The 14,158-nt window shown below is 37.4% G+C and overlaps 1 protein-coding gene across 5 annotated transcripts in view; it reads left to right on the plus strand.

Annotated features, from left to right (window-relative positions):
* Nucleotides 1-14,075, plus strand: part of rapgef4a (Rap guanine nucleotide exchange factor 4a) — a 36,456-nt gene extending 22,381 nt beyond the window's left edge. For 2 of the 5 annotated variants that reach the window (XM_055149397.1, XM_020931835.2), the window contains 26 exons: nt 725-789; nt 3,115-3,165; nt 3,752-3,858; nt 4,787-4,908; nt 5,002-5,185; nt 5,821-5,905; nt 6,648-6,708; nt 7,327-7,403; nt 7,484-7,630; nt 8,296-8,405; nt 9,497-9,582; nt 9,869-9,947; nt 10,078-10,228; nt 10,311-10,399; nt 10,478-10,505; nt 10,589-10,667; nt 10,958-11,104; nt 11,464-11,561; nt 12,005-12,130; nt 12,201-12,379; nt 12,465-12,555; nt 12,660-12,710; nt 13,255-13,342; nt 13,459-13,523; nt 13,607-13,661; nt 13,879-14,075. In XM_055149397.1, the coding sequence (XP_055005372.1) occupies nt 725-789; nt 3,115-3,165; nt 3,752-3,858; nt 4,787-4,908; nt 5,002-5,185; nt 5,821-5,905; nt 6,648-6,708; nt 7,327-7,403; nt 7,484-7,630; nt 8,296-8,405; nt 9,497-9,582; nt 9,869-9,947; nt 10,078-10,228; nt 10,311-10,399; nt 10,478-10,505; nt 10,589-10,667; nt 10,958-11,104; nt 11,464-11,561; nt 12,005-12,130; nt 12,201-12,379; nt 12,465-12,555; nt 12,660-12,710; nt 13,255-13,342; nt 13,459-13,523; nt 13,607-13,661; nt 13,879-14,006 (2,549 nt within the window). In that variant the 3' untranslated portion in view covers nt 14,007-14,075. Of the gene's footprint in view, nt 1-724; nt 790-3,114; nt 3,166-3,751; nt 3,859-4,786; nt 4,909-5,001; nt 5,186-5,820; nt 5,906-6,647; nt 6,709-7,326; nt 7,404-7,483; nt 7,631-8,295; nt 8,406-9,496; nt 9,583-9,868; nt 9,948-10,064; nt 10,229-10,310; nt 10,400-10,472; nt 10,506-10,559; nt 10,668-10,957; nt 11,105-11,463; nt 11,562-12,004; nt 12,131-12,200; nt 12,380-12,464; nt 12,556-12,659; nt 12,711-13,254; nt 13,343-13,458; nt 13,524-13,606; nt 13,662-13,878 lie in introns of all 5 variants that reach the window. The other 3 variants (XM_055149402.1, XM_055149391.1, XM_055149404.1) reach the window with 3 other exon arrangements.
* The last annotated feature ends 83 nt before the right edge of the window (nt 14,076-14,158 follow it).

Here is a 14,158-nt window from a genome sequence, read left to right on the forward strand (position 1 = left end):
GTCTTTGACCGCAAGTCCGAGTCAAGTGCCAAGTCAAAGACAAGCAAGTCCATGTCGAGTCTTGAGTCACTGGCCTGTAAGTCCAAGTCAAGTCCAAGTCATCTGCTTTTAGCTTCAAATCATTTAAAGTCTTTAAACCAAAATACCAAATATAGGTTAGATTTTAGCAATTTATATGAATTTTAAGATAAATTGTACTTAAAAAGTCACGGGATGATTATATATGAGTATTTATTTAAGAGTTGTAGAAATGGTTATTTTTCCTTATTAAATGTCTTGACAAGAGTACAAATTATTACAGTGAGAACAGAAAGAGTTAAGATTTCAGAATGCTTCATAATAGTTCATTTGTCAACTAGTCTAAGCATCAAGTCTTCTCAAATCACAGGCCTCAATTCCAAGTCGAGCCCCAAGTCTTTGTCTGTTTTACCAAGTCAAGTCTCAAGTCCTAAAAATAGTGACTCAAGTCTAACTCAAGTCCAAGTCACGACTTGCAAGTCCTTAACACTGTATATAGTAATACAAATACTGTATGGCTCAGCTATATACAAGAGGAGAAATCGTGCAAAGAAGAAATACTGATTGACATGACATAGGGTTATCTAACTTTTATTTAGATGTGAAGGTGTGATTCAACTTGTACTGTGGGCTCTATCTAACTCCTTTTTGCTGTGGTTCAATCATAAAATAAGTCACATTCTGAAACATTTCTTTCCTCTCATAGGGATGCCTGACAAAGAAAACATAAGCAACAACTCATGTGTTTGTGTCCCCAATCACCAGAACAAGGTAAGTACATGATTTTCACTACATTACATTATTTTGCTACGCTCAGTGTATTTTCAGGTAAAAGTAGATGCATTTTATACTGCTATTATTACAGCATGGATTTGTCAACACAAGGCTTCATATTGTTAAAGAAATATTTCACATAATTGTCAATGATATGGTCTAGATTCCAGTCTTAACAAATCGTACAAAACGTTAAAGGGCCTATATTACGCTATTTCCTGATCCGTGTTATAATGTTTCCACCTCAGAAACATATCCGGAATTGTGTTTTGCTTCATTCACACATGTTTAAGACACAAACCCTGAATATTTAGGTTTCTCTCAAATGGAAAACACTCTGTTCCACCTTGTGATGTCATGTGGTAATACAGGAAGGGCTTCACTTCTTTTTTTTTAAACTCCATGCACCTTCACTAGAATCATTTGGATAGTTTTAGCCCTGGAATTGAAAATCTCTACCGAACAAATGGTAAAAGGAAGCAGTTATCTTGGAAGCTACCACTACATCACATCACAAGGTGGAAGGCAAGGCAAGGCAAGTTTATTTGTATAGCACAATATGTACACAAAGTAATTTAAAGTGCTTTACAGAATAGGAAATACATTAAAATCACAATAAAAACAAATTGAAACATAAATAATCATCCTAAATGAAAAAGAGAGAGAGACATTAATTACATAAATTAGAGAGAAGAGTGCAGAACAGAGCATTTTGAGCTTTGTACTAGATGTAAACAGACTAATAATGCAGGATTACTCAAACTTGTGTGCATTAAACAAACTCCAGGTATTTTTTTGATAAGGAAACATCTAAAATGACTTAAAGCTCACAAAAGTCAATTCTGTGTAATACTGGATCTTTAAGAAATGTGTCTCTACTTGTACGAAATGCTGTTGCCTTCACTCTCAATATTATTTGTGGTTCAAAATATCAAGTTTGTCAAAAGTACATCTAAATTTAACTATGTGACCTATGTCCATGGACAAGCCTTCCTGCTCCACCTTCTCTCCTCTTGTTGCTTCCTGTGTACTTGGTTAGAACACGTCTTTGACTACTGATTTATTTCGTCCTGGACCTTAGCTCATGTGGTGGCACTAGAGAAGGCTTCCGACATGGCTGCCCAGTTATGTAAAGAGAAGAAAACATGCAGCTGCCTTTGTAGTTACATAAGAGAAAAACATGCATACATATATAAATCATTACAATGAAAGCTTAGCATCTTGACTACAGACTGGTCTAATTTTCCACTAAATAAGTAATGAGTTTTTAAAGCTTTCACATGAATGCATGAGTTACACTGGTACATGAAAATCTGCTGAATGCATGTGATTGTCACAGCACTGTAGCAATGGAAATCAGCAACATTATAACATGTACTTTTCATTAGATCCATGAATCACCGCTCAAAATACCAGTGAAAAATATGACTGAGTAAACAATTTTAGCCTTTTGTTTTTGCATTCCTACTCATTTAAATTTATATTATGTGCAGCGTTGGGAAGAATATTTTAAAATGTATTTAGTTACAGAATACTGAATACCTGCATTAAAGGTACACTATGTAACTTTTTCGTCGGGAATCCATCACCTGTTTGTTTCTATGGATGTCATTGCTCTGCCAGGAATGTTCCACAGTATGACATCAAACAGCTCTACCTTAAATGTGGTTTTATTGCTCAAAAATACCTAGAAACAGGCATTCTATCGGTGAATGGGCTTGTCTCTCCACAGATCTGACCTGTAACTTAGTCTGGTTTGATCTCGATGAAGATAGAAAGGTTTAGTAGCATACAGTGTCTAACATTCCAGGCAAAGCAACATCTCCATGGAGAAAAGCATTTGACGGACACTTCACTAGAAAAGTTACCGTACAGTTATTTTTAATACATGGTTCAAACAGAGTTCTGTATTCTGAATACTTGGAACACTTTTTTATGGTGTTTCATTTAAATTATAATGTAAAGACACATCATAGAATTAAAGAAGGCTTTATGTTAGTTTCACAGATCAAATCACTGATTGGAGATGGAAAAATGTACTCACCACAAGAGCAGAGTAGCCTGATTTTCTCACCAATTATGTGCAGTTTGAAGCCTAAATTACATGATCAAATATCGTAATGTATTCCTTTGATTTTAGAAAACTGTATATTCTGAATACCACCAAATGAAAATGAAACTGCACTAGAACACAGTTACTCAAAATTAGTATTCATAATACGTATTCCCGGTAGATGTATTCAGTTACTTCCCAACACTGATAATGCATTAATTTATTCTCCTCTTTTTATTTTTTTTATTTTAATCCCTTTTATTTTGCAGAAGTCATTCATTGAAAGCCCAACCAAACCTCTTCCTAAATGCCTTTCTCAGGTAGTAAACATTTTCACTAGGCCTGTCACAGTAACACATTTTGAAGCACGATATATTGCTATAGAGATACACTGAGATAAAATAATAATATTGAAACAACTTTATATCACTGACACAATAACAATGAAGCAAGATCATTCTTGTAAACCATTTTTAAATATACAGTATCAAATAATTAGCAGAATGAACCAATAATACTATAAAAGAGAGAGATTTATTATTACCATTTATATTTTTGCTCTTTTTTACAATATTATATTGTGATGTCTGAGCTACTGTGTCCAAATAATTTCCCTTGTGGATCAATAAAGTTTGTCTAAGTCTACGTCAACCATGTACAGCTCAAACATTTTCATATTACAACAAAAATACCCCAAATCTCCCCAGTTTTGCAAAGAAATTGTACACACGATAAATATTAACCTCAAAATATATGGTTCCAACTTTCATATATTGAACATTGATATAGTAATTATTGTGACAGGCCTAATTATTTTCAGCTCCTTGTGATGCTTTGTACTCACGACTCAGCAGGACTGTCCTGTTGACAATAGTTACTCAAACCCTCTTTCCCCCCGGCTGTCAGGTCCCCTCCGAGAAGATCCTGAGAGCGGGGAAGATCATAAGAAATGCCATCTTGTCCAAAGCTCCACACATGATCCGAGACAGGAAGTATCACCTGAACACATACAGGTTTGTCAAAATACTGGATGATGACATGTAGAAAATCTTGAGCCACAAGATCCCGAAAAACAAAATTACCACACATGCTGAAAACTATAAATTACCACACATGCTGAAAACTATAAAATACCACACATGCTGAAAACTATCGTGTGAGATTTTTTTCCATGTTCTTACGTTTCGATTGGATTAAAATTAAGTCTTAAAGCTGTAGTCCCAAAAGAAAGTGCTACAATGACAGACGAAATATAAAATAAAGTAAATCAAAAATTGTGAGGCTAAAATTAGAAACTGGATTGCATTATTTATTTATTATAAATAATGTCAAACTGTCATTTTGTCTTGTTGTTGTACATCCAGTCTTGTGTCTTATTTCATGTTGTGGGAATTGTCCCACCTTTAATGACTTGTGATTGTGACTTTGACGTTATGTGGTTTTATGAAGGTCAGGCTGTGTTTGGAATGCTACTCATGTTGAAATAGGACCGGGTGACATTACATTGTTTACTGATCAATACAGTTATTTGTGTCTAATTAAAAACTAAATGACTTTTGACTATAATATATTATTAATAACACAATAACATTACACAAAATAGTAAAAATTTCTTTCTGCAAAGTCTAAACTGCTCCAAACCACAGGCTTTTACTGAGGAATGGCTGTAGACCTCTTGATGGAAAACACCCAAGGATATCACTAACATATAGAAATGACTGAATCTCAAACTTGATTAAAGTACATACATGGATACACATACTTACATTTTATATTGTTCTGTCAAATGCAGTGGTTTTATTATCCATTTCTACCAGAGAGTTTATGGAGATTTAATTCCTAAGACACACCCTTCTGTCATTACATTTCTACCAAAAATATGTAATAATTTAATGGGCAGTTAATTGTGTGTGTTAAGTTATACTGATAATGTTTTTGCAGGCAGTGCTGCGTGGGAACTGAGTTGGTGGACTGGCAAATGCAGCAGAGCTCGTGCATCCACTCACGCGCTCAAGCTGTGGGCATGTGGCAGGTGCTGCTGGAGGAGGGGGTCCTGAACCACGGTCAGTCTCTGTTTGATGTTTCGTCTGCTCAAAAGAGGCCACATATTGACTCTCGTTTACTTTAATTTACTGTATTATTTTAATGTGGTGCAGTGGAGCAGGAGCTGAACTTCCAGGACAAGTATCTTTTCTATAGATTTTTAGAGGATGAACACGAAGACGCTCCATTACCCAGTGAGGAGGAGAAGAAGGAGAGCCAAGAGGAGCTCCAAGACACACTACTGCTCCTGTCACAGCTCGGACCTGACGCACACATGAGGATGATTCTCAGGAAACCGTACGTTTTTGTCTTAATAAAACAATATCCAAGAATCATTTTTAAAGGTCCTATATTACACAAACTGGATTCTTGTGAACTTTTAAGCCATGTTAGAATGTTGTTACCACCTCAAAAACATACCCGGGGTTGTTTTTTTTCTTTCACACATGTTTGAGTAACCTTTTATTATTAGTCTGTCTGCATTTCCAAAGCTCAAAATGCTCCATTCAACCTTGTCATGTCATGTAGTTTTCAATTTAACCGCTATCTTTTAATTTTAGTTCAGTAGAGATTGACAATTCCAGGGCTCAAATAATCCAAATGATTCTAGTAGATTTTAAAAACACAGTGGAGCCCTTCCTGTATTACCACATGTCATCACAACATAGACGAGAGTGTTTTCAGTTTGAGAGAAGAACACAAACCCTAAATATGCAAGATTTGTGTGTTAAACATGTGTGAATGAAACAAAACAGTACTCCAGGTATCTTTTTGATGAGGAAACAACATTATAACACAGATCAGAAAATAGTGTAATATGGGCCTTTAAACACAGAGCTATGATTTTATAGTTGAATGAGGTCTCGATGCTTCATGAGATTTAATTTTGTCATTCCTATAACATGGCATTCATTGTGTATGTTTGGTTTCAGTCCCTCAGAACGGACGGCAGACGACTTGGAGATTATTTATGAAGAGCTGCTTCATATTAAAGCCTTATCTCATCTGTCCACCACAGTAAGTGCGTGTTATTGGTCTTTTACATGTGAGTCTGTCTGGGGTTACTGCTGCCTAAAGATGATGATGAGTTGAAATCTGTGTAAAAGAAGAGTAAACCTGTGTAGTATTGAGTTAAGTGGCATTTATGAAGACAGACTTACAGATTTTGGACACTATATCTACACTTAAAAGCCCATATTACCCTATTTTATGATTTATGCTATAATGTTGTGTACTCATCACAGACCTACTGTATCTGGAGTTGTGTTTTGTTTCATTCACACATGTTTAACACAAACCCTGCATATTTAGGGTTTGTGTTCTTCTCTCAAACAGAAAACACTCCTTGTGATGTCATGCGGTACAGGAAGTGCTCCACTGTGTTTTTAAACCTTATACACCTTCAGTAGAATCATTTGGATCATTTGGAATTGCAAATCCCTACTGAACTGAAGGTAAAAGGAGCTGTTAACTTCAAAACTACTGCTTCATGACATCACAAGGTGGAACAGAGCATTTTGGTCTTGGAGATGCAAACACCCTAATAACCCAGGATTACCCAAACATGTATGAATGGAACAAAACACAGCTCCAGGTATGTTTTTGATAGGGCTAACTGCATTTTAACATGACATGAAGCTCACAAGAGTCAATTTTGTGTAATATAGGACCTTTAATGATGTGATAGTACTACAGGGCTATAATAATGCTGTATGTATAACACTGTAATTAAATGGTTTTCTCTCTCAAACTCACACAGGTAAAGAGGGAACTTGCTGGGGTCCTGATATTTGAGTCCCATGCCAACGCTGGGACCGTATGTAAGTAGACCACATAAACTATCACATAAATCTTTGTTTAAATATTAATATAATAGAGTTTGCTTCCTGTATTAGGCTATGCTTTGTCATACTATTTTCTTTACATTTCCCAGATCTAAATTAAGACACAAATGTGACATATTAATTATTGTATCAAAAGCTTAATAAATGTGAATGAGTCGTATACATACCATTTTCATTCTTGTCCAATGAGGTTCGTTTGATCTTCTGATAATTTATGTTATTAGGTTCTTTTTTCAGACCAAGCGTTTGTTTTCATACCTGACAGTTTCGACTGCTCACTCGCGGTCTTCCTCAGAGTGGTCACATGATGAAACTCTTTGTCTGAAAAACGTACCTAATAACTTAAACATTTTCATCCTTGTCTTGGCTCAGCTCAGTCCTTAAAGGTGCACTATGCAACTTTTTGGTTGGGAGTCTGTCACCTACTTGTTTCTATGGATGTCACTGCTCTGCCTGGAATGTTCTGCAGTATGACTATGATCACAGTTCTGCCTTACACTTGATGAACCCTCCACCAGAAAAGTTACACAGTGCGTCTTTAACGAAACAAGAACGAGTGTATTTTTTTTACTTTTTCTTTTGTTTTCTGTTTAGTGTTCACACAAGGAGAGGAAGGCACATCCTGGTATATCATTCTGAAGGGCTCTGTCAATGTAGTGATTTATGGAAAAGTAAGTATTTCTAGTTCTGCATGCACGTATAGTTTTAGTTCATTGTCAGCTATGTATCCACACTGACTGTCTGCTAACAGGGTGTAGTTTGCACGCTTCATGAGGGAGACGATTTTGGAAAACTCGCTCTGGTAAATGACGCTCCCCGGGCTGCCTCTATCGTCCTGAGAGAAGACAACTGCCACTTTCTCCGTGTGGACAAAGAGGATTTCAACAGGATTCTAAGGGTGAGCGGCTACCATAACAATACTGCTGCCCTCTGCTGGCAAGAATGCTTCACTGACTTTAATTATTACTGAATAAATCATGCATGTGGGAAAACAGTAGGGCTGCACATTTTGAAAAATAAGTATAATTGCGATTTGTTTGTAAGTATGATTCGATTTGCAATATATGTAATGAAATATGAACTGATGAACTAATGCAAATCATCCATGTTTCTAAGGAACAACAAGATGTGTTTGTTCTTTGCAGGGAATATTCTATTATCTAAAAATTGCAGCTTTTGTGATTTCATAATTGTTCCATCTCAGATTTGATTGGGATATATTGCGCAGCCCTGAGAAAAAGTGAGCATTTAGTCTGAAGCCTGAATTAAGAAAGTTAACAATAAGTAATCTTATATTTCATTCAAAAATTCACAATATTGATGGAGAAACTACAGCAGCAAGATCAGGCAAAGGAACTACCATTCCTGAGTTATTAGCAGAACCATTTCCTCTTCTTTACTGTTACTGAAACCACACAGCATTGTGTAACTGTGCTGATATAGACATACCTCGTTATGAAGTTTTAGTGAATAAAATGATTGAATGTGTTTTGTCTACATAAAAGCATAAGAGAGAAGCATAACTATATAATATAAACTGACTGACAGTGCTTTTGTCTGCAGGATGTAGAGGCAAACACAGTGCGTCTGAAGGAGCACGGTCAAGACGTTCTGGTGCTGGAGAAGAGCCTCGGGCGGAGCAGCATCTCTGGACCCTCTCCCTCCCATTACAAGTGAGGAACTACAGACAGATACTGCCTCCTGAACTGTGATTTTACTTCAAATGTGTTAAGAAAGCTATAACATAGAAAATTCCATCACCTATCTGACATCAGCCAAAAACTTGAAAAAAGTCAATGTGTATTATTTAGTTATTCAATGTAACCTTTTAGTTAAGTCACAGTGGTTGAAGCGAGGTGAAAACTAGACACTATATGCAAGAGATGTTCAAAGTAAATCACACAGAAAATCCTACTCATACATTATTATAACAGTGAATCAGCGTGGATCTCATTGGTAGGCATAGCTTTTGCAAATGTTGCAGAAAAGCAGTTAGAACTGTTGAGGTGGCTTTAAAATAATAGGGTTTGTAGCGTAAACTGAAGAGTGACTAAATGAATGATTGCCTAGGACATATGTCCCATTCATATAATATGGCCTCTATAGTAACTGCTCACTTCAAGCACTTGAGACAATAAAATAAGTCTCTTGTCTGAAGTAGGTGCATATACCTGCTGATTACTGTCTGCTCCCGACCCACAAATAAAAACAGTAAACAGAGGCACATCTGAGTGCGCTGCTGCCTATGAGTGTTATTTAATAGAGGCATCTGTCATTGCACTATGGCTGCTGTAATATAGAGAGACACATTAATGGTAATAATGGCTTGCCTCCTAGAGGAATAAAAGGCCTGGCAAGTCACAATTACTTCTTCAGGGTCGCCCTCTAATCAAGTCCTCTCCCCACTCCCAACACTGTCAAGACTGTGGTGTCCCCCGGGCGTGAAAAAACACACCACTGTACAGCTCCCACTCGTCTGAAGCTCAAGTATTAAAAAAACAAGAGTGAGTGTTGATTCTCTGAGAGGATGCCCCTACTTTTTTGGCTTCTCTCCAGCCACTTACCCCCAGACGGCCCTTAATCTTCAGCTGTCCAAGAACTGTGTGATTGTAAATGGGATTGTTATCAAATGGAGCAATCAAAGACACATGTTCGAGTAACACAAATCAGTCAAGGGCCGTAGCCTCGTCACTCCGAGCATTAAGAGCCAGTGTTTGTTGATTAGTTAAGAGTGTGTGTTTTTTTATTCCTGTTGTCGCCACAGATACAACGTGATGTCAGGGACGCCGGAGAAGATTTTGGAGCACCTCCTCGAAATGATGCGCCTGGACTCTCAGTTCTCAGAGTCAGGTACTACCCGTGAAGACCACCTGGCCTAGATGGCATTAGTGGCCTCTTACATAGTCTTTGGATGGGATGGTCATTCACTGTGAAGGGCTTTTCCACAATGACATATATTTATTGTCTCCACTGACCCGTTTATTCTGTCTATAATTAGCCACACATCACAGGGCGGATCGCATTAACTCTCTCAGATGAAGTCCATTTGCATTGTGCAGCACACACAGGTGACAGGGCCATGTGGTGTATGACCTCTTTTTGATATTATTCTCTTCTTGTGGTTTTGGTTCCACAGACATGGCCTTAGACGACTTTGTCCTCATGCACTGTGTCTTCATGCCAAATACACAACTGTGTCCAGTACTACTAGCTCAATATCCTTTGATTGTACTGCATATTGTGTTCTATTTAGTCTACCAAACAATACAGCCAATACAAATGGAAGTGTATGTGTTAGGTTATATTTGATATGATATCTGTGATTTATCCTTATCACCACTATACTTACCATGCACAGGCCTCTCAGGGCTCTGAGCAGGAGAAGCTGGATTACACCCTGAACAATAAGCGCAGGGTGATACGGCTGGTGATGCAGTGGTCCTCTTTACATGGGGACTATCTGCTGGAGGACCACGTGTCTGTCATGTTTATGGAGGTAGGTGGTGGTACACTGTGGAGACTTTTGTATTTTAGAAACATTTCTGTTTTAGTTTTCATTGTGAATTTATTCTTTTCAGGAGTTTCTTTTGGCAGTTTCAGAGGACGCAAAAGCCATTCCAGCTCTCAGGGATCAGCTAACTGAGTTAGAACGATTTGTCAAACAAAAGTATTTCTGTCAAATTATTTTCATCATTATTGTCATCATGTGTTATATAATGTAATAATGGGTTATTGTACATTGCAGTGACAGCGTCAGACTAACACCCAAAAAGGTAAGCAGTATTTTAAATAGTTAACTGTAGTTATTATGTTGTAATGTGTTTTTATTCATATATTTTACATCTGTACATCTCAGCACAAAGTTTTATTGAGGCAGTTCAGTACAGGAGAAGACAAGCCTCAAAAGAGAGAGCCCATCAGGAGCACAGATGAAAGTAAGTATTTATGGGAAAATGAGCTCATTATTGTCCCATGTGTCCAAAACTAAAAGTTAGCAAAGCGCTACAGTCTGAATGTCTCCTGTGTCACTCTGGGTTCTGTTGGGAAAATTCAGCTTTCTCCAATAATCAAAAGACATTTCATGTTTTATTAATTTGAGACAAAAAAAAAATGAAAAATGAAAGATGGTGAATAAAATATCTATCATCATAAATATTTCTTCGAGAAGTTTTATCTGAACTCATATTCCCTCTTTGTTGATGTCCTTCCCTTTTGTCCTGTGCAGTCCTGTTCAAAGTGTACTGCTGTGACCACACCTACACCACCATCCGTGTGCCTGTGGGGGCCTCGGTCAGAGAGGTCCTAGGGGCAGTGTCCGACAAACTGGGGTCAGCAGAGGACCTGCTCCTGGTCGGCCTCAGCTCAGCAGGAGGTCAGAACAAAAGACACACTGTCTCTTAAAATTATAGGCTTATAGTTCAGACATGTATATATTTAGTGATATTTTAACTTTTGACTTCTAACAAAATAAAACAAGGAAATTTGGTTTTGCAATAAAAAACATCTGTAATTAAATAAATTAAGTTAAACAGGTTGTTTACCTTCCACCAGAAAAATGTAATTGTGCACTGTAAATTAAACTCCAGTGTGTGGAATGGTTCATGTTATTTTTATTGACAGTGTTGGTGTGATTTGTACATTAGAGAAACACAAAAACACAGTATCTCTGTTTTCATATATTCTATATGTAGCACAAATTGTGGAAAATAATTAAAGTTTTTTATTTGACAGAAAAAGTGATCTTCAAGCCCAATGATGTGTCAGTATTTTCATCTCTTGGCATAAACGGTCGACTGTTCGCCTGCCGCAGAGATCAGCTCGACTCTTTGGTTGGTTTTACAAAGACTTTTACATGTTCATCTTGTATGATCTTTATACACTGCACATTACAATTTTTTTTGTTTCTGTCACTTCTCAACTTTTGCCACCCATGAAACAACATGAACTGCAATTATATAAATAGTAATAGAGTGTGGATGTGTGTGAGAGCAAAGGGGACGGACTATAGTTTTACATATTGATTGACTGGTTGAATATACATTGTATTTTATTGGTATGTCCACCATTTATGACATCAATCTGTCCAGGGACTGAAAGTGGAAATTAGAAATTTGTGTAGATCAATGTTTATGTGCTTTGTCCCTGATAAAAAAAAAAAATAAACTAATGAAACTTAGGTCTACACATCACACAAACTGAACTAGCCCTAAACTAAACTAGTAAACATTTATCTTAAACATGCGTTGATGAATACGTGTTTTCACATTGCCAGACCCCTCTACCTGAGCAGGAGGGCCCAACCACCGGGTCTCTGGCCAGTTTTGAGTTGATGAGTTCGAAGGATGTGGCATACCACATGACTTCCTATGACTGGGAGCTGTTCCACTGCGTACATGAGGTATGACTTTAGTGCAGTTGCCTTCTCACAGCACCCCACTTTGTTTTCACTGTGCCCATTTCTCTGTCAGCTCGAGCTCATCTACCACACATTTGGGAGGCAAAATGTGAAGAAAACCACCGTCAACCTGGACCTGTTTTTGCGACGCTTTAATGAAATCCAGTTTTGGGTCATCACGGAGGTCTGTCTGTGCAGTCAGCTCAGTAAAAGGGTGCAGCTTCTCAAGAAGTTTATAAAGATTGCTGCACAGTACGTTAGCTATTTTCACTGTTGAACCTGTTTTTTTCTGTGTGGTTTTCTTGTGGCTTATGTTTGGATATTCTGTCTGTCACAGTTGTAAGGAGTACCGCAATCTCAATGCCTTTTTTGCCATCATCATGGGACTGAGTAATCCAGCTGTAAGCAGACTGAGTCAGACTTGGGAAGTAGGTGTCTTCACTGCATACTTCATTCAGTAATATAACAATCCAATATTATATAATAAAAACTAAAACACATGTAAATGTTCTGTTCTAAATTATTTTTGCAGAAGCTCCCCAGCAAGTTTAAGAAGTTTTATTCTGAATTTGAAAACTTTATGGTAAGTGTTTTAGGTAAAAACATTCATTCAGTATGAATGAAAGAAATTAAGAAATGCTTAACAACATGCTCAAATAAATGAAATGAACTGAATTAATTTATAATTTACCTACTTTGTTCAAAATAGTTTTGAGTTATTTTGAGAAATACTTTCTAAAAATAAGTATAACAGATTTGGCCTTTTCTTGACTGCTTACTGCCACAGTGGGCTTCTGGTGGCAAAAACTGTTGTTGTGTTCTTAGGCAAGACACTTTACTCACATTGCCTAGTAAGAAAGTGGTGTGTGCGTGAGACGATCAAAGGGGCCGATCTCACAGATTGGCAGCTTTGTTTCTGTCAGTCTGGCACTATATAAATGCACTGATTAATGCAAAACTGAACCAATAATTTAGTTTTTTGTTTTTTTTCCTAAGTCCAAGTTGCATTTGAGAGAGCAGCCTAATACTTATATTATGAAGCGCTATCATGCCATTAAGCGCAATCTCAGGATGAATATTTGTAGTATTGTGTGTTATGTTTAAGTCCAGTGCCTTTGTTTGCACAGGACCCCTCCAGAAACCACCGGGCGTACAGACTGACTGTGGCCAAGCTGGAGCCTCCCATCATCCCCTTCATGCCTCTACTGATCAAAGGTGCTCATCATTTTCACTGGTTTTATTGGGGTGGAATGGCTCCTTTAACAGCTCCCATCCAAACAATTGACCTGCGCTTTTGTCACATTTCACTCTATTTCCTCCTCCTTTTCCAGACATGACGTTCACTCATGAGGGCAACAAAACATTTATTGACAATTTGGTCAATTTTGAGAAAATGGTGAGGCTCTAAAGGTGCATTGATTTGTTAGATGGTATACGACTGTGCGCTGAGGTTTTTTTTTTTTCTTCAATATCTTCCAGCGAATGATAGCCAATACAGTCAAGATAGTGAGATACTGCAGGAGCCAGCCATTCAGTAAGTGCCCTGAGAATAATGGTTTTGTTGAAGCTATAATGTACTATGGGATGTTTAAAAAAAAAAGGTTAACAGCAAAATAACCTGCCTAATGTGTCTTTCTGTTGCTTAGCAAGTGCACGCCAGACATAAAAAAATTGACTTATTTGATCATGTTATATTTTATCTGTCCTTTTTGGTCTGAAACACTTAACATTTCTCTCTCCATAATTTCCAGGTCCAGATTCACCTGTAGCGGGTAAGAATCACCCTGAAGTGCGTAACTACATCCGTCACCTCAATGTGATGGACAACCAAAGGACTCTGACACAGTTATCTCACAGACTGGAGCCGCGCAGATCTTAAACTCACAGAGAGAAATCGCACACAAAAGCTGCTTCTTTACTTTGTTTTTTTCTATTAAGTATTGTTTTGAATGCCAATGCCAGTGACTTTTATTACAGTGATCTCTGCAGTTGTTTTAGATACCTCTAGTGTTCTGATCCAGAGAACACAAA

This window comes from Boleophthalmus pectinirostris, unplaced genomic scaffold, assembly GCF_026225935.1.
Source record: "Boleophthalmus pectinirostris isolate CB_2022bp ecotype Guang Dong unplaced genomic scaffold, ASM2622593v1 HiC_scaffold_1, whole genome shotgun sequence".
NCBI lineage: Eukaryota > Metazoa > Chordata > Actinopteri > Gobiiformes > Gobiidae > Boleophthalmus > Boleophthalmus pectinirostris.